Consider the following 19321-nt stretch of genomic DNA (forward strand, 5'->3'; position numbering starts at 1 on the left):
TTGATTGGACTGAGATCTGGGGAATTTGGAGGCTGAGTCAACATCTCAAACTCATTGTTGTGTCAGTTCCTGAACCATTTTTGCTTTGTGGCAGGGCACATTATCCTGCTGAAAGGGTCGCATCCATCAGGGAGTACCGCACCGTTAGTCTACGTGGTCTACGGCGTACGTGGTGCCAGGTGATGCCCAGGTAAGCGATGCAAACCCACCAAGTCATCCACGGGATGTAAAAGAAAACATTATTCATCAGATCAGGCCACTTTCTTCCATTCCTGTTGTTGTCTGTCGTTGTGACCATTGTTGCCACTTTCGGTGGTGGACAGGGGTCAGCATCGGTGCACCTTCATCTCATATGCGACAAACTGCGATGCACTGTGTACCTTTCTATCAGAACCATCATGAACTTTTTCTGCTATTTGTCTGTTCTGGACCACATGGGTCAGCCTTTGCTCCCCACATGCATCACTAACTTCGACCCCACATGATCCTGCACTGGATCAGCACTGTTAATTTCTTGCACCCCACAAGAGCTGCAGCTTTTGGAGATGCTAAAACCTGTACATACTGTTCAGCAACGATGGCGCCTTTCCAGATGTGCAAGCTGCACCCCCATACTATGAAATATGCAGCCTCTTGAACTGAGTGTTGACAATCAGGATGAACAATACAGTGCCTTTCCTGGTCTTGGGACATATGGCTTCTTCTTTGCATGATAGAGCTATAACCTGGGTTTGTGGATGAACTGTAATTTCTGAAAGTCTTCCTGATTTCTCCAGATTCTCAGAACCTTTTGATGTTATGTTTTCAAAAATGTTATATAGTGAACACCAACAGATGAGGAACAGAAGAAGAAAATTTTGTCTCCCTGTTATCTTGTAACATGCAGGAAATTTGTGACTTTTCCTGTTTTGGGCACCAAATTGAGATTTGCATAATTTGCAAGTCATAACTCCCTGCAGCCCTCCAGATACAGGCAGCAAACATATTCCAGGAGCATGTGTTTTAACTATGACAAAGTCATGTGAATTTGAAGCAATATCAGGGTTCTGCTGGCTAATCAAACCAATTTATTAGCACAGTATTGAAAAGAACAATAACAGTGTTTCAGATTTGTGATGGTGAGTGAGTGTCTGCAATGTCAGACGTGTTGAATATGCAAATATTTACCATGCCACTGCAGTCCTCCTCGATGCTTTGAATACTTATGTATTTTTCAGCTTGTACTGGTTTTACTTTCTGCCACTTTTTTTGTTTTTTTACACAGAGAAATGCGCACACTTTCACGGACAACACCAAACAGCAGAGGACAAGTTAGTGACCAGGCTGCAAAAGATTAAGGCTCATACCCCCTCATCAGCTAAACAGTAGCAATGGGACTACATATAGCACTGTGCAAAACTTTGGAGCTATCCCTCATTTCTTTATATTTTGCTGGGAAAATTGGAAACCTATTGGAAATACAGCACATTGCTCCATAAGACTTGTCACCGATTTACAGTCCAGTTCTTGTGTAATTTGGGATCACTAAGCCTTTTCTCCTTGTTTCCCTTCATCAGGAAAGGTTTCCTCCCATTTTTAAGGACACACTGTCCCCCATGCTGCGATATACCAGGTTTTTTGCTAATAGCTCTTTGAGAATCACCACTTCTAACTAGGTTACCTTTGGTATTTTTCATAAATTCACTAACGAAATGGGAACAAATTGTGTATTTTGTGACAACCTGAAAAGTTGCTCAAAACCACTTTAAAAAATACAAAGTCTGGCTCTTTGGAAGCAAAATGCAACGAATGAGGGGTTGTTAAAGGCCCCTCTTCTGTGGAACCAGCTTCCAGTTTGGATTCGGGAGACAGACACTATCTCTACTTTTAAGATTAGGCTTAAAACTTTCCTTTTTGCTAAAGCATATAGTTAGGGCTGGAGCAGGTGAACCTGAATCCTCCCTTAGTTATGCTGCAATAGACGTAGGCTGCCGGGGATTCCCATGATGCATTGAGTTTTTCCTTTCCAGTCACCTTTCTCACTCACTATGTGTTAACAGACCTCTCTGCATTGAATCATATCTGTTATTAATCTCTGTCTCTTCCACAGCATGTCTTTATCCTGTTTTCCTTCTCTCACCCCAACCAGTCGCAGCAGATGGCCCCGCCCCTCCCTGAACCTGGTTCTGCCGGAGGTTTCTTCCTGTTAAAAGGGAGTTTTTCCTTCCCACTGTTGCCAAAGTGCTTGCTCATAAGGGGTCATATGATCGTTGGGGTTTTTCTCTGTATCTATGAAGCGCCTTGAGGCAACTTTTGTTGTGATTTGGCGCTATATAAATAAAATTGAATTGAGTTAAAGACTTTTATACACCAATATATGATGAACATGGAAAAGGCGTTTTATTGAACTGAAAATGTTTTGAGATGTCGTAAAACTAAAAATTTAATGAAGGTACCCTTTTCTTTGGTCTTTTTTTTTTTTTTAAACCCCAAGCATCAAATTTAATTTTTTCTATCATCTAAAAGTTTGTGTTACTAACTGCACAAACGTCCTCATCACTTCTGTTGATTAGCTCACCGACTTTTAGTCTGTGTCCTCTTACAACACTGAGTGCAGGTTTTCCATTTCCTTTAACGCACCCAGGACACGCTCGGTATCTCCTGAGAAGAGCTGGAGGCGGCGGCTGGACAGAGAGTCTGGGCGTTACCTGAAAGTTGGCCCAAAATGCTGACACGGAAGTAATTTGATTGCATGTATATTTTCCGTGTAATTTTGTCAAATGAAAAACACTAAATTTCATTAAATCTAATCAATTGGCAATTATTTGACATCAAAGAGGGCTTTGTATGACCCACAGTGCAAAATGAGTTCATCATCCCGAGCTAAAGTAACTTTAAAATACCTTAATATTGGCTTTTATCCATCAAAACTAAATGCACTACACAGTTTTTGCTCACATGTTGTTTTAATACCCAAATATCTTTGGTTAAAGGCCATCTTGTGTATTTTAGGTAAACTGGAACCCTTTAACTCAACCCATTTTCCTTTATTAACCAAAATATAAAATAATCATAATAAATGTCACGCCATATCAAAACAAATGAGCAGTAAAAATCACTCACAACGCGTGCAGTTCATCTAAATAAAAATCATTTAATTTTCATTAATATTAATATTATTATCATCGTCATCATCATTCTATCTAGAGAGAGTCCACCATGCCACTTTCAGATCTGGAGTAGTGCTAAGATGCCTGTCTGTCTGAAGGGGGAAGAGGGTGGGGAGGAAAAAACAGGAAGGAGACAGACGAGTTAGGGTCGGGGGCAGGACCTGTACAGGTTCACGCTCCTGTTCATTCTCCATGCTGATGCAAACAAAGAGGGGGGCGCTATAAAGGAGGGCTGGACAGAAAGAGGAGGAGGAGGGACTGAATTGTAGTTTGTCTTCACTGGCCAACATGAAACTGAGCTGTGAGGACAGAGACCAGCTGAGGGGGACAATGGGTGGAGGGGGTGGAGCAGCTTCAAGCTCACTGGTCAGGTCTGCTGGACAGGGAACCAGGACAAGCCAATCACAGACTGATACAGAGGAGGAGGGTTTATGTATACACGTCTGCATCTGTGTTTGTACATGTAGAGGTGTGCTTGCACTGATGTGTGTATCTGTGAGTGTGTAACTGGTCAGAGTTACTTTGATCCATTGTCACTGTACACTTGTCAAAGTCACTGTCACAACCGGGTACAAAGTTGAGGTAACAAACTTCTTTTTCCGCTTCTGTGAAGAGAGACAAAGAACGAGTGAGAGGAGTCGAATCAATTAAAGCAGCAACTCACGGACGTTTTGCTTCCAGGCTTCTTTAAAGCAGAAGACACAGACATCATCAGGGAGTTATCGATGTATAACAAACATAAACACTGGTGTTGTGCTGATAATAAAGCCGTAACACGAGGATTTCATCGTTTGTAAAACCACACTGACAGCACGCTGCAGTTAGCTCATTCGTGACGGGCAGCTGTAGCGCCAATACCGGTCGCCTTCCACTTTCTGTTTCTGAGCAACAAGGAAATGAGGCACCTTCACGGAGCTTCACGATTGGCAGGCTTTATGAGGATGCCATTAGCTCACCGCATGCCAAATTAAATCACGATATGCTCATTATTGATAATCAACTTTGACTTTTCACACTTAAATTCAGTCTTGCAGACACCTGGATGAAACCTGACAATTAGGAGAATCTGAATTTTTGACTGAAACACTTTGTAAGACAATACCGATTCCTAATTAGTTACATATTTATCTGATTCTGAGGCCTACTACATGCCCTCAGGCCATCCTCCACCCCAAACGAGTTGCTTTAGTCCACCTTTTTCAGACACTGACATCACACAGAGCCAACCTGAGCCTTTCGCTCCTGGGGATTATCCTTGTGCAAACTCCTTGTTACCTCATTACTGAAGATTTTGGCCACATTTAATGTGTGCATCCACCTTTTTCAGCTAATTTTGGATATGGCGGTAAAAGCACAGTGAGTTTATAAAGGGATTACTATTGCAAAAAAGTAATTAGATTACTGTTACTTTCCTGTAAGCACGTTGCGTTACTAAACTGTGATTTTGTTTGTCTCATGACAATGACACGACAACGACAGCGTGCAACGTCCATGGCAACAACGAACACGTGTGTAGATCAACAATGGATAATATGGAGTGTGGTAAACAGTACAACCATGCAGCGTTTAAAGCTCGGAAATACTAACAATACTTTGAGTTTGATTCCGTAATAAGTGACAACATTAACATCCGCTGTACACTCTGCGTGGGAAAAAACTTCTTTCTACAGCGAAAAATTAAACTTAAAATCTGAGCACACGTGAAAACTTCATCTGATTATTGTTTGGACTTCTGTGTGTGCTTTCAACTCCTCACGGATGAGCTCTGATGATGTTCTTTAAGCCGTTACCTGTGTTTCATCGCGCTGTAGTGTTGCCACTGGAAACCATGTTGCTGTCAGAATTCGACAAAGACTGCTCCTTCACTACAGGGTCTGCAGGAGCGAGGGGAAAGGGAACCATGTTTAAAAACCAGAATATCTCTGAGAATAATAGATTTCCTTTTGATTTAGTCATTAAACCCAAAAAACCTACAGAAGTAGGGGTGCTCCATGGCCTCTGTGGCGGTCAGTCTCTGTTGGTGATCGTATCGTAGCAGCTTGTCCAGCAGGTCCAGAGCTTCGGGGCTCACCAAGTGCTGATTCTCCGTCTGCACAAACTGTTCCCAGCGCTTCCTGCTCTGCCTGCAGGCAAATGACGACAAACATGTTTCCATTTTTGGAGGCATGCTTCTGACTTGGTTCAAATCATAAAGAATAGAAGTTTCTCTGTACATGTGGGAGATTCTTCTTCTACAACAGCACCTTTCACTTATGGAGTGCCTCAAGGGTGCATCCTGGGCCCACTTCTTTTTTCATTGTATATGTTGCCTCTAAGTTTGACCTTTAGAAAACATAATTTTTCTTTCCACCGCTTTGCTAATAACATCCAGGCATATATCCTCATTCAATTGACAAGCAGATGCATGGGAGCATCAGTTCAGCTTTCTTAGCAACATTAAGTTCTGTGTGATGATAAATTTCTTATATCTTAATGAAAGAAAGCCCGAGGTTATTTGCTTTGGTAAATTTCACCCCTCAATCAACTCTTCTGACACGCCGAGTCATTCAGCTCATTACTGTCATGCTGCTGTAATAAAAAAACAAACAAACCTGGGCATGATTTTTGATAAGTTTTTTTTTTAAATGGATCAACAAATAAGGACTGCCTCTATAATTTACTTTTATCAAATCAGAGTCACTGCCAAAGTAAAACCTTATCTCTTGCAAAATGACCTGGAAAAGGTTATTGATATTTTCAATCACTTCCCACCTGCACTACTGTAATTCCCTTTGGTATCGAACAGTCATCTTTGGTTGCAGTTAGTCCAGAATGCGGAAGCTTGCCTCTCTACTGGTATTAAAAAGCACAAACATCTCTTAATTGGTTCCCTTTCCGTTTTTGAATTGATTTTAAGATTTTATTGCTTACTTTTAAAGCTTTGAACATCACATTCATACACCTGTAAGTACTCTGAGGTCACCTACCCAGTTGCTCTTAGCACCAGGTCTATGGAATAATCCATCTCTCCATATCCGTACAGCTCAGATGGTACACACATTTAAATCTTTATTAACAAGACATTTATTCCTCTTGGCATTTGGATCAAGTGTAGCATCCTTATAGACAAATACATTTTATTTGTTTAATGTTTTGCTTTCATTTTATTTCCCTTGTTGTTTTATTTAATTTTATTGTCTTTTATGAGTTGATCGATTGTCTTTCTCTAGATTTTCATGTAATTTTTCTTGAGGCCGAGTGAACTTACTGTCCTAGGAGGTCCTTGAAGCGTGGGTCTAGCTCAATGTGGTATTTACGCAGGTAGCCGAAAAGCTCGTCTGTCCCCAGGACTTTGGCAATCCGCACCAGCTGGAAAAAACAACAGTGGAAGATCATACATGTCAGAGCAGACTTTTAACACCTTCCAAAACATTAAAAAATGTAACACACAAGCTTTAAGACAGTGGTTACCTCCATCTTTTAATATATAGTCTATGCTACCAAACTGTGGGAAACTCAGACCAATTACTGCATTTATTATGCCAAATTATGCTTCAGCGACAAACCCTGCCATTTATTGGTTTATAAGTTAGTGCCACATATGAAAACATCAGGACACTATCTCACTACATCGTCTATTAAACAGGTTACATTGTAGGCTCTACAAAGGTTCCCCACAGAAGTTAAGTTAGAATGAGCAACTGCACTGAAACCTTCTGGTAAAATGAGGACCCCTGGTGGTGAAAGGTTTAATTACATTTTACAAAAAGTAATTACAAAAAGTACCTTTAGCTGAGAAAAGGACACCACAAACAGCTGTGTGTTTGTGCCATGAGCCGAGGCAGACCCTCTGAGTTTTTTAACGCAAGTGTGCATGGAATCAGTTTTTAATGTTTACTCTTTTGTCTCATCTCGTATAAAAATTCGTGTGACAGGCACCTGATCGTAGTTGTCTTGTCCGTGGAAGAAGGGCTCTTTCTGAAAGATCATACTGGCCAGCATGCAGCCCAGGCTCCACATGTCTAGACTGTAATCGTACATCTGGAACACACAATCATCAAACAGCACTGCAGATGAGGACAAAACAGACATCTCAATTATCTGCATGTGAGAAAACAGTGTGCGTGTTACCTGGTAGTCCACGAGGAGTTCAGGGCCTTTGAAGTATCGTGAGGCCACTCTGACGTTGTACTCCTGGGATGGGTGGTAAAACTCTGCCAAACCCCAATCTATAAGACGTAGCTAAAAAACACACACAGCAGAGACACATCCTGTTAATGCAATTTAAGGGTAAATTGGGTGAAGTCACATCTATATCAGCCTGCTGCCCCCTACTGGACATCTTACAGTCTGTTTTTCTTTTCTTGTAATAAAGATAAACCTGCAGTCTGAATTTCTTTCCACAGAGAACTTATTCTGCCCAGCATAGCCTCCACTGAGCTTCACTGTTCCCTGCAGAAACTCGTCCTTGAAGTGCCCTCCAGCTCACTGAACAAAATGTGGTCTGTTCAAACCAAATACTTCAAATTTTGACTCCCTGCTGCCATTTTTCTGCTCTCGAGCTTTGTGTGTGTAGCTGAGTTTGAGCACTTTGTTGCCAGTTCAGAGAAAAGGCTTTTTGGCTGCAAGTCCACACTCTGCTTGTTCCGAACATCTCCACGTTTCAAGGGGAAGTCGGCTTTTCGTCTGCTGCACGCAGATTTCTGCATTTCAGCTTCACATTGCTGCTCATTTCCTTGTGGCACCGCTGGAAATGCCTGTGTGCCTTTGAGACGTCTTACTGACAGAGGATGACATCCTTTGGATATTTTTGTTATGCTAACTGTTGGCAACATTTTTTGATGAATTTGATTTCTGTCACTTCTGCAGCAACCCATTTTTTTCCCCTTCTGTCATCAGATTTTATTCCCGCGACGCTGCTGTTTCTGAGTAAACTCAAGATCGCAGTTCGACCTACATAAGTTGCAACATTAAAAACCGAATTGTTTTCAATCAGGAAACAGGATCTGCTACTGCTTTCACACAAAGCACAAAAAAAACCATGATGTAAACAAATAAAACATGTAATTTCTTATCTGATATATAAATATTACTGGCTTTAAAATGAAAAATATCAAACTAGTCAATGATTCCTATTGTGAATACATTATTAGAAAGCGGGCTTTCTGGGGCATTAAATGTATTTAACTTCCCGGTGAAGGCTTGTTAATGCCAAATGTGTCAGAGTTAAATATGGCTTTGCTCTGAGCATACAGGACTTTTAATATTTTGATGACTTCATCAGTCTCGCTTTGGAGGAATTTTGGCCTTTTCTTCCGTTCAGTGTTGGTTCAATGCATTTGCAGGTATTTGTTTATGCATGGCTCTCTTAAGGTGCTGACACAGCATTTTAATCAGGTTGAGGTCTGGACTTTGACTGGACCACTGCAGCACCTGGATTCGTTTCTTTTTCAGCAATCCTGCTGTGCTCGAGATCATTATTCTATTCCAATTTGGGCCAAATTGACAAATCGCTTCACATTTTTCCCTCCCACTGTCGCCAAAGTGCATATGCGGTATTTGTCCTGATATGCTTGCTGTCTTTGGTTTTCACCAAATGTGCTGCTGTATGTTGTGACCAAGCATTTTCACTTCGATCTCATCTGTTCACATTCAACTTTACAGACCTAAACCATGCTGCGATGTTCTTGTTTTATAGAGAACATCCTTTCCTACAGTGGCCCTGAGACGTCAAATATACCGCGACTTAAGAAACCACCAGAAAATAGACAAACACTGCGAAAGCACACGAAACACAACAAAAGTTGAATTTAGCACAACAGAAAGTGTTTCTCGGGACACAATAACTTGACGGTCCAGCGGCAGAAGTGACAGAAACAAAAAAGACTCAAAGCAGAAGGTTCAACCGTGCTGTGAATGAGAAAAGATGCTAACCCTAACCCTTTGAATCACATATTCATATAATACTGTACATACATGTTTGCCATTAGCTGTTTACTGTTAGCATGCCACTTCCGCCACTGTTCTGTAACGTTATTTGGTCCCCAGAGGTTTGTGAGCTTTTACAATTTTTCTATTTGCTGGTGTCTTCTTATGTTGCAGTCTGTTTGACCTCTCAGGGCCACCGTACTCTCTCCTGGTAACACTTCCAAACAAGCCACACCTGATTCAATGTTTGTCTAATTGCACTGTCATGAACTTTAACCTTTAATATGCTGACTGAGGCCTGTAGACTGAGATGTAGCCTGTGGGTTGCAGGTGCATTTATACACCCGAATGCTCCAGACCAGCACACTGCAAAAATGTCTGTTTTAATAGAAGCGCTCCCATTTGCTGATGACCACTCAGGTGGATTCTGTTACTTATCCTCATAATTCATATAGAAGCAGTGAGGCGCACTTAGTTTTTCCCACAGGACTCATTTTAAGACTTGACTGTAGCATGCCCACAAAATTTGTCCAGGCAGACTTTAGACTGCTTCTTTCTTTACCATGTACATATTTTTATTACACTTTGCACAATCTCAGTCTTACTTTTTACTCTTCTTTAGTTTAACCACATTTTATCCCTGTTCCATCTATAAAGCTTTCGCACTCTCTCATTTTAAGGCCGTCACTATGCGCCTGTGGCACTTTTACTTTAACTACATTATTTAATTATTGAAAATTGTACTGTTTTTATTATTTATCCTGCTGCTTTTAAACAATTATTTCCCCTGTGGGATCAAAGTATCTATCTTCATGTATTTAAAATAATCTATAACCAGTGTGGCAGCGAGCTGCCTAACCTTAAGTCACTAAAGCTGTGAGCAGTTAAAGCAGACCAGTTTTTGATTTGTTGTGGTGTTTGTGCTGTGCTGATTAGTGGATTTCCTTTCTGTTAGTGTTGCTCACTCCTCACGCTGGAAGTGGAAGAGAGACGAGAGAGACGGAGTGCCTTTCTCGCTCTGGAGAAAGGCACTCGGGAGCAAGCGACTCTCGACAGAAAATAGATCCATAGTCCTTCACATACACGTAGGACTACATGCTGTCAGAAGTAACCGAGAGAGTTGGAAAGGTCTTGTTTTTTTTAAGTAACATCATAACCTATAAAAAGTGACCTGAGGCATCTGCAGACTGATGATCATAAACGCTTTAATTATCTGATTCTAATAGCTAATGAAAATGCACCAACAGTGTGCAGTGAGCCTGACATTTACGTAGATGGAAATTACATCTGTGTTTATTTTAAGGTTCTCATGCCTAATGCACTCGCACAGGGACGCTACGTATTTGAAAGCCCACGCTAATGCAATAACAACTGCTTTTCAAAATGGGAAAAAAAAGAAAAAAAAAGAGAGATAACAAAAGATGGGAATGAAAAGCCGTGGTGAAAATAACCAGTGAGGGAGGGTGAGTGTGGGGGTGTGAGGGGAGAACAAAATAAGACTACACAGAGCACTGCCTACCTTTCTCAACTGGTGGTCGATCATCACATTGTGAGGTTTGACATCACGATGCATGATTCCCATACTGTGACAGTAGTCCAGAGCCTGACACACACACACATACACACCAACATAAAAAGGTATTAAAGTGCTTCTTTTTTTGGTAAACAGAACAGATTTTCAAGATAGCATTTCTAAACTCACTAGTTTTCTTTAGACAGCATTAATTATTTCTATAACAGAAATATTATAGACAATATTATTAGCCCCCTGAAAAACAGACCTTTTCATTAAGCCATAACAAAACACACTGCTGCGAAATGACGTCCTTTAAATTGGTAATACTCAAAGCTTGTAAAATTAGGTTAATCATCAAATTTGTAAACAGTTTAAAACTTTAATGACCTAAAGAAAGTTTATATATACTGCAGAGAGACACTGCTTATATTTGGAGGAAAAGCACCGTCCCCACAGCGGAGGTTGGCGAGTCTGGAACCGGGAATCTCGTCGAGGTGGAAGTAATCAAGAAAAGGAAGAAGGATCTGTGAAGATTTTCAAAGAAAACCTCAAGCAGTCAGGAGTGAAACTGGGTCTGGGTCATCGCTTTGTCTTCCTACACAACAGCAACCCAAAACATATGTAGCTCCTGATGAAAAACGAATTCTAGAAGACCAAAGTGACCGTTACTGACTGGCCTGCACAAAGTCCTGACTTGAAATCTGCGGGGTGAACTGAAGCCCAAGGGCCGTGCCAGAATACCATCAGAACTGGTCAGGAGACGAGGGGGCTAACAATACTGACACTGGTAGTTTTTGGTTTTTGTGAAATTATTTTGTTTCTGTAAAGTAGAATAATGTAAGCATCCAAAACAAAACTACGATGTTTGCTAAAGCTGAGATGTCTCACCTTCAGTAGTTCATACATATAGAAACGGATATCGTAATCTGTCAACTTCTGGTACAACTCCTGCAGGGGGAGAAAAATAACACAAATAAGCACTGAGGTTTGCTGCTCTTTCAGCCTTACTGATTGCAGCTATGAGAGACTTGGCACCGAGCAATGAAGGAAAGAGGCGAGGATTGTACCTTGAAGTCTGTGTTATTGATGCATTCAAAGACGAGTGCTGGCGTTCTGGACTATACAGCCACCACAGAGAGCATGAGAAGGGTGTGGAGAGAAATCAGGAGGAAAAACAAACAATTAACACCACAGAGAGAGAAATATATAAATCAGGAATACGCTTATTTCTGATTCAATCACCTGATAAACCAGTGATTTGGCAGCCCCCACCATGTGATTTCAACCCAAACGGGACGAACGATACAACCATTTGAATCATCCCTGATACTCAGCCGTGCACTCAAAAAGCTGTGCATACAATGATCATTTTCTAACCCAATGAAGTTCACAGGAACAAACAGACAAAGGACCCCGCAGGGTTCCCACCGCTGCACTGGAACAAGGCCTCCTGGCTTAGTCAGAGCATTTCCACTGCCTAAAAATATCCTTCCTTCCTGGTCGGTTGATGTGTCCCAGCTCAGAAAATTGTAAAACGGAGATATCCAGTCTGGTCGTTGCGGTGGATTTCAGATTGAAAACACAGAATATAGAAACAAATAAGTGGTCAAATGATAAAACTCCTGTAACTTCTGTTGACTACAAAACAAAAATTAAAACGCCACAAATTTTAGGTCCGATGGGAAGCTGAGAGCCAAAACAATCACACGGTAATTACAGCAAAACTGGAATTATAAGATTACTTTGTTTCTCGTGCCGACACAGAGTCTATCATTTGCTAAAGACAACGATGTCGTAAGGGGCTTCCTGCAGTATTTGTCATGCGAACAAACAAATGCTCAGGTGAGCACACAATGGCACAATAAACCAGCGATCCAGGTGCTAAAAAGAAAAGTTGCAGTTCCTCAAATGGCCACTTGAGGCAAAAACAAAAGAGAAGCAATGATTTCACACAGCTGGCCGTGTTAAAATATCCAACTTTACAGCAGCAGGCAAACAAGCTTGCTATGACGATGGCCCTTTATGACGACTGCATGGAGGTTATTTAATTATTTTGTTTTATAACTCATAAGTTTTCATTAGACTGATGTACAGAATTTAGCATGATAGAGTTCCAGCTGAAGTGTAACTTCCCAGTTTTCAACTGCAATGCCCCTGAAGTAGGATTTCGAGTCAGAGCAGCGCATTTGTGACTCGCTAAATGAGCCGTACGCAGAGCATTGATCAGGCACTATCCGTGAATGTGCTGCAGCACCTTTTTAAGCACAAAAAGAGCCCCGTGTTGTATTTCTACTGACGCACAAAGAGCTCGACCTCACTAAGGAGCAAAGCAAATCATGTTTTCCTTGATTTTCCAACTTCACTACTGGAATACAGTTTGAGAGTAAAGTCACTCCCAGCTCAACCATCCGTCTTCAGAGGCAAATGAAACGCCACAACAGCCTCGCTTTAGATCATTTTCGTCACCAAACTGAACGTCTTCACCTCGTCAGTGGTGCTAGTGCACTTATGAGGCGAAGCAAATCATCCTTTACATGCATTTCTGTGCGATGCAACCAGAAAACCTACAGTTGCATATTTCTAACCACAGCAGCTAGCATTTGCTTCCTTCTGGCTCAACACCGCCCGAAAGAAAACAAAACAAGAGGGAACTGGCTGTAATAATAAAAACAGTGTGAATACCTATGGAGCTGAAACATACTACAAAATCTTTTTGTACCATTAGTTTCACACTTCTCCACTCACCGACAGTCAGCAAATGCAATTCACCAAGAAGTGCAGCAATTTTCCAAACATACAATGGGAAAAACAACATGGCTGCCTTGGAAGTATTCAAGGTAAACACTGCAGCCTCTAAACTGACACCAACTTGTAGCTTAAAAAAAATGGTTCCAGTCAACCCGGTTTATTCATTTTAATATGGGGGAAAGTAACAGTGAGAATGGCGCATCCCTTATTTGGCTGACATTAAATCAAAGACCTAATATAAATGTAATTATTCACAATGCTGTGAGCTTGGGACAGTTTGTTTTCTTGAGAGAATGACGGGGAAACAAAGAAGGCAGAAAGACGGAGCTTTAATCTAGTAGCTGCATCTCTGGCTGACATTGTGGCTGCTCATACTCTAGCCCTAGTTTTACATCTCGATTCATTTTGACACTTCATAAAAACATAAACATGGTATTAGCAAGCCTACCACTGGGTCTTTCACTGTGTCCACCAGACGGATGATATTGGTCCCTCCTCGCAAGTTCTCCAGGATTTTGATCTCTCGCTTGATCTTCTTCTTCTTGACAGGCTAAAACAAGCATGAAAAACAAAACAGCCAGATTTAATAAAAAGATTTAACAGAGCAGTCTCAGAATAAATGAAAAACAGCAGAGGAAAAGATGTCAAATCTGAAAGGTTTGCTGCCCTGCTGCTTCTTCTCACTCCCGCCTCATATCTGCTGACTCTGCTTGCACTGTCGCTGCTGCTGCATTCTTCAGCATCTCTTAGCTTCACTCAGTCTGAGGTTTCCATTTAAGTGACTGTCAGCTAATCCTCATCTGTCACAGGCATCACTCAATTTTTTTTAGTGGTTAGACCTCTTGCACTTAGTCATATAGTTGTTTAGTAACCATGTTAAATAGTGACTACTAACTGTGACAAGACAAAAACGAATCAAACGCAGGGTCTACAGCTAAAAATCTAGATATTTATGCTGTGATCCGAGCAGAAAAAGAAGACTCTACTGGCTGTTTTTAAGAAGGGCTCAAATGACTTGGATATGTGAATGTTGTGTACTCAATTAGCTTAATCCACCAGTAGTGAGGCAGCAGTAATAGAGCCAGTCAATCCAAGCCGGTTGTAGTGTTCGCACCACCTACGTCTTACAAATGGAGCTTTGTGTCAGCACCTAATTTAAGGAGTTTGGTTATTTCCCATATTTGCCTTTATTATTAGTTATATTTATTACTGATGTGATGCAAATGTTTGGTAGTTCTCTGCAGCACAGTAACCACACGTCATCATCCTGCTGGAACCAACTTCGTTAATCTTCATCTGGGATTTTCCAAAAGCAGCAGGGGGCTTTGCTCGCTGGCTTAACTGCAGGGCTGCAATTAGCTCCAGATCAGCAGTGATTGAGTGACACAGAGCTGCCATCACTGGCCCGCTAGCTGTTTAGGCGATCGGGCAGAGCGGCCCAAGTTTGTTTGTTTTTTTCCATCTGGCAAAATGTTTGTCAGGAAAAAACTTTGGACTCTGATGTTGGAGTTTTTTTAATCACTAATTCAACAAACATGTAATCTAAACTTGACAAATGCAGGAAAACTGGAAAGCTAAGGTGCATCTATTTTCAGCTTACACGGTCTCAGCGCATTAGCAGGGTTTAAGACAAAAAATAATCCTTTCACGCTGCCAGAATTTTAAGAATTATGTCTTTGGGTTCATTTAAGCAGCTGGGATGAGAGTCAGCAATACCACGACTGAGGCCAGGTTTCTCTACTGCAAAATGATGGGGGAAGAGTTCCCCCCCCCCAAGCGTGGTAGGTGCCTTCCTTTGGTGGTTTTCAGGGCACGCACAACTGACCTAAAACTTGCTGGAGAAACTAGACATCTCATCTGGTCTGGGAGCGCCTCAAGATCTTCCAGGAGGAGGTGGAAAATGTACTCAGGCAAAGGGGATGTTTGGAATAACCTGCCTAGCCTAGCAAAAGACTAATTATTCAGGAAATACTCAAGACTAAAAAAAACTATGTCTTCATTATTCATTAATTTAACAATTATGTATGCAGTCATACATCATCAGCTGGTCAAACTCTGCTTTGAGGTTTTCTTAAAATTCACAGTAATTGAAGCAGAAATCTCCACGGCCAAAAACTGCAGTTCCTTAAATGGCCACTTGAGGCCTGTTCCAGAAGTAAATCGATCCCAAAAGGCTTCCATGTTAAATTACCAAACTTTACAGCAAAAATAAGGATGTTTGCTTTGTGCTACAGGAGACTGTTTTGTTCTCAAGAGCTAAAATCCATTTTCATAACAACTATATAGGGGTGAAATGCACCTCAATGCAAAGAGCTGTAGCCAACAGCTCTCTCACCCTCATTTGTGCTGTTGGTTTAGGAGCATTTTAATGGAATGCTCTGATATGGATTTAAATGTGCTATAACAAGTTTATCCCTGAGTTTTGTTGAAATTGTAGTATTTAAGTACTAAAAGCTACTTTTAGCTACTCCCATATTCACAAGGGCTCACTACAGCAGGTAGATCCACATATCTGACTTAATGCAATGCCCGAGAGATTTTTATTTCCTGTTGGGATCGAACTCAGGATCTTTAGCATAGACAAATGCATACACAATTACACAGAATTATCCCACCTTTTATATACAGTCTGTGTATTTATCTAATAGCTTTTCACAACTGGTGGTATGGTAAGTATAAGGCTCTATTGCAGATATATTTGGCAATAAAATATTATTAAATAATAGTTATTCTTTAAAATGTAATAAAAATGCCCATGATGGCAGTGCTGTCCCAATCAATCTGCTCACCTTCAGGATTTTGACCACCACCTTCTCATTGTTGGTGATGTTGATAGCCTCGAACACTTCGCTGTACTTCCCTCTGCCCAGCTTTCGAACCAGCTGGTAGTCCTCCTGGTTGCTATAGGGACAGCCAGAAAAACAGGAATATGAGGAGAGAGGAATTTTTTTCCAGATACATACAATTAAGCCAGTCTATAAGCTGATTCTAAATGTTCTACCCGCTGACTTCTGGTTCTGATACCAAGCCAAAATGTTATACAAGTCAGGCTGGATAGGTGAAAGAGATGGAGGTAAGGAGGAGGAAAGTGTCAAACAGTGAAGAACAGCAGGCTTGAAGGTCGGGAGACATGGTGTCATCACACCCTCACAGCTAAATGTATAATAATAGACGCCCATCTGCCATATTTCCCCTCCACAGAAATCCCTTATCATACGATTATCATGCACGCTGCAGTAATCAGAAATGTCCTCACTTCCAGTTGGGTACGTGGGCCTCGTAGTCCCAGTACTCGCGGGTCTTCAGCGTGTTGACGTCTGCGTACACACGGGCTTTGCTACCGGCCACCGGACCCGGCATGGCGAGACCCGTGGCTCGGGTGCCGTGGGGCGCCTGTCACGGAGATCTGCTGGGATGTGGATGGCAGACTAAAATGGGGGGGTGGGGTGGCGGAGTTGTATGAATGGGGATAACGTGTGTGGGTGTAAAGCGGAGCTGGCCAGCCAGCTATCGTGCAGAGATAAGCAACCAGAGTCAGAAAAGTGGAGGCAGGAATGATGAGAAAACCAGGGATGTCCGCCGGGAAAAGCCGCAGTCACTGCCCGCCGAGCAGCACTCCTTGGTGGGGTTAACAGAAGCAGCAGAGACGGGGAGGGGGTGGTGGATCTTGGAGTGATTAGCAGCTGAGGTTACACACAGGGACGGGGAAGCATCGGGGCACTGAGGTAGAGAAGAACCGGACCCCTGAAAGGCCACAGAGGGGGCTGGAAAGGAAGTCGGTGGTCTAAAAATTACGGGTCTAAACTCCGAGGCTAACGTTGCTCTTTGCGGGCCCCAAATCCGAGGAGAAACAGGCGGCCTTCCTGCGCTGGTCCGGGAATGAGGGGTGCCCACCGTGGGCCGGTGTTCGCTATCAACCGAAAACCGATGTGATGGATCGACAGCGGGGATCGATCTCGGGGAGAGGAGGGGGTGGAGTAGCGGAGAGATCGATGATGTTAGCTAACGGTAGCCTGCGATGCTACTTGAGCGCGAGGATGTCGCACCGACGGGGAGCGCTCGGCGCCGTGCACCACCATCGGCGGAGACAGCGTCATGTGCGATCGGCTGTGCGGGGTAAGCAGCGTCTCGGAGGCCCGGTGCCACACGCTCACGGAGACCCCACGATTCAAGGGGATTCTTCTGCACCTGCGGACCTCCCCTAGTCGAGAGCGCAGGGAAGGGAAGCGGATTGCGATTGAAGAGGCGCAAGAGAGCCGCCCGGATGTGAAAGCCGCTGGCTGCCGGGGTGAAAATGAGGAACGAGACCTTCCAGTGGATAGCCGGGCCACAGCGCCCCCTGGTGAAAAGGATGTGACGGATTTCTCAACTATTTAAAAACGGAGTGCAAAAGTAAGTAAAACAAAAACAAAAACAAAGCTGGCTCCGGTATGTAACAGGTGTCGTCTCGTCTGTTTGTAAGCAAGGTGCAAAAACTACCTCTCTAAGGCAGAACTCGTTAGATTTTAGTTGCTCCTGTCACTTTCCTAAAACTAGATATGCTCTCGAGCGCACTTGGAAAAATTGTAAAATCTTCACACTTTCACCCAGCAAAGCGCAACCTTGCTCAATTAGAATGTTCTCCAAAATGTGAAAACATTCTAGAGGAAAACCTTTAGGAAGCTTTTCCTGGAGGTTCCCTTAAGTTTGTTTGTTTTTGTTTTGTTTTTTTAAATAACCTTTAGGGAAACATCTGGGAACATTCTTGAAGGTCCCCTGGAGGTTCTACAAAAGCAACCTTCAGTTTTCAGATTGCCACCCTTGCTGTTCACTCTGTTTTAACGAAATTTGTCTCATATGAATTGGAGTTGTCTCAAGTATGAAATACAATTCATTGTTTCTATTTTACCTTTTGAGTTCAACTCTGGCCTTAAATTTGAACTTGGTAGCATGGATTTTCTTAAAGAATATACATATCTCACTATAGTATTTTGTAATAGTTCTACAATAATATTCTCCATTTTTTGTTAATTAATGAGTAATAATAACAACAACCCTGCTATGCTTTCTGTGTTTCTTTCATGTAAGAAAGAAACAGATTAGAACATGATTGAAAAAAAAATCAGCTATTTCAAACGTAATATTAAATAGTATTTTACATCTGAAGCCGAAAACGTCTGGTAAATTTCATATATTTTCATGGATGAATTCAATATTCATGAGACATATCAAGGCTTCTTTTGTTTTAATTTTAATTATTATTGATTGACAATCAGAAATTCAGTATTAATCAAAAAAAGGATTCCTGATAGAGAAATGTTCCAATTCTAAAGCGTGGTCACTTAGTACTTGGTTGGGGTTCCTTTACCATGAATTATTGCATCAGTGCAGTGTGGCATGGAGGCAATCTCTGCTGAGGTGTTACAGGTTACTTTGATATGAGCCTTCAGCTCATCTGTGTTTTTGGGTTGGGTGTTTCTCATTTTCTTCTGGACAATACTTCACGGAGTTTCTGTGGCGTTCAGGTGATGGTAAACTGGCTGGTCAATCAAGCACAGTAATAACATGGTCACCAAACTATTTGGTAGCAGTTTTGGCATTATGAGTAGAAGCTGAAAGGAAATTGCTGTCTCCATAAAGCTCTTAAGAAGATTTTACTGAATTTCTCTAAAAAGTCCTGGTAGACACTCTATTGACTTTGGAGTTGATCAACCACCAACAACACCACACTGCACCACAAATGATCACACAGTGCAGGACATTCACATGGGACTTCACTACCGCTCTGTTCCTTCATCTAAGAGGAGGTCCACATCCAGATGTTGTTCTCCCTGGCCCAGGTAAGACGCCTCTGGTTCAGGAGTGTCTCCTACCATAATAGGGTAGAAGGTGCATAATACCGTTAATATGCTTCCGTACAGCACTCTGCAAACAGCCAGCTGTTTCAGCAAATCGATGATCGTCATCTGGACAGCTGTCGAGTCAGCAGTTTTCCCCATGATTGAAGCTGTATGTGCTGAAC

At 42.0% G+C, this 19321-nt stretch overlaps 1 protein-coding gene across 1 annotated transcript; it reads right to left on the reverse strand.

Moving 5' to 3' along the window:
* Nucleotides 1–3113: 3113 nt before the first annotated feature.
* csnk2a2b (casein kinase 2, alpha prime polypeptide b) lies at nt 3114–17623 on the reverse strand. Its single transcript, XM_085414660.1, has 12 exons — nt 16577–17623; nt 16110–16221; nt 13769–13870; nt 11640–11690; nt 11461–11520; nt 10576–10659; nt 7260–7370; nt 7068–7169; nt 6397–6497; nt 5124–5272; nt 4940–5023; nt 3114–3754 (listed from the first exon to the last, which is right to left on the reverse strand). Exons 1-11 carry the CDS (start codon nt 16678–16680, stop codon nt 4947–4949), a joined length of 1053 nt encoding a protein of 350 aa, XP_085270786.1. The 5' UTR covers nt 16681–17623; the 3' UTR covers nt 3114–3754; nt 4940–4946.
* Nucleotides 17624–19321: the final 1698 nt, after the last annotated feature.

Source organism: Rhamphochromis longiceps, linkage group LG7 (assembly GCF_057381845.1).
Source record: "Rhamphochromis longiceps isolate RC_006_pf linkage group LG7, R_longiceps_female_GT1.1, whole genome shotgun sequence".
NCBI classification, from domain to species: domain Eukaryota; kingdom Metazoa; phylum Chordata; class Actinopteri; order Cichliformes; family Cichlidae; genus Rhamphochromis; species Rhamphochromis longiceps.

Excerpts from the sequence above, each read along its gene's own strand:
- csnk2a2b (XM_085414660.1), bottom strand. The coding sequence starts at position 16,680 with ATGCCGGGTCCGGTGGCCGGTAGCAAAGCCCGTGTGTACGCAGACGTC. Across the intron at positions 7,371-10,575 it reads TCGACCACCAGTTGAGAAAG|CTACGTCTTATAGATTGGGG; the intron begins GTAGGCAGTGCT and ends TGTGTTTTTTAG. Across the intron at positions 7,170-7,259 it reads AACTCCTCGTGGACTACCAG|ATGTACGATTACAGTCTAGA; the intron begins GTAACACGCACA and ends TGTGTGTTCCAG.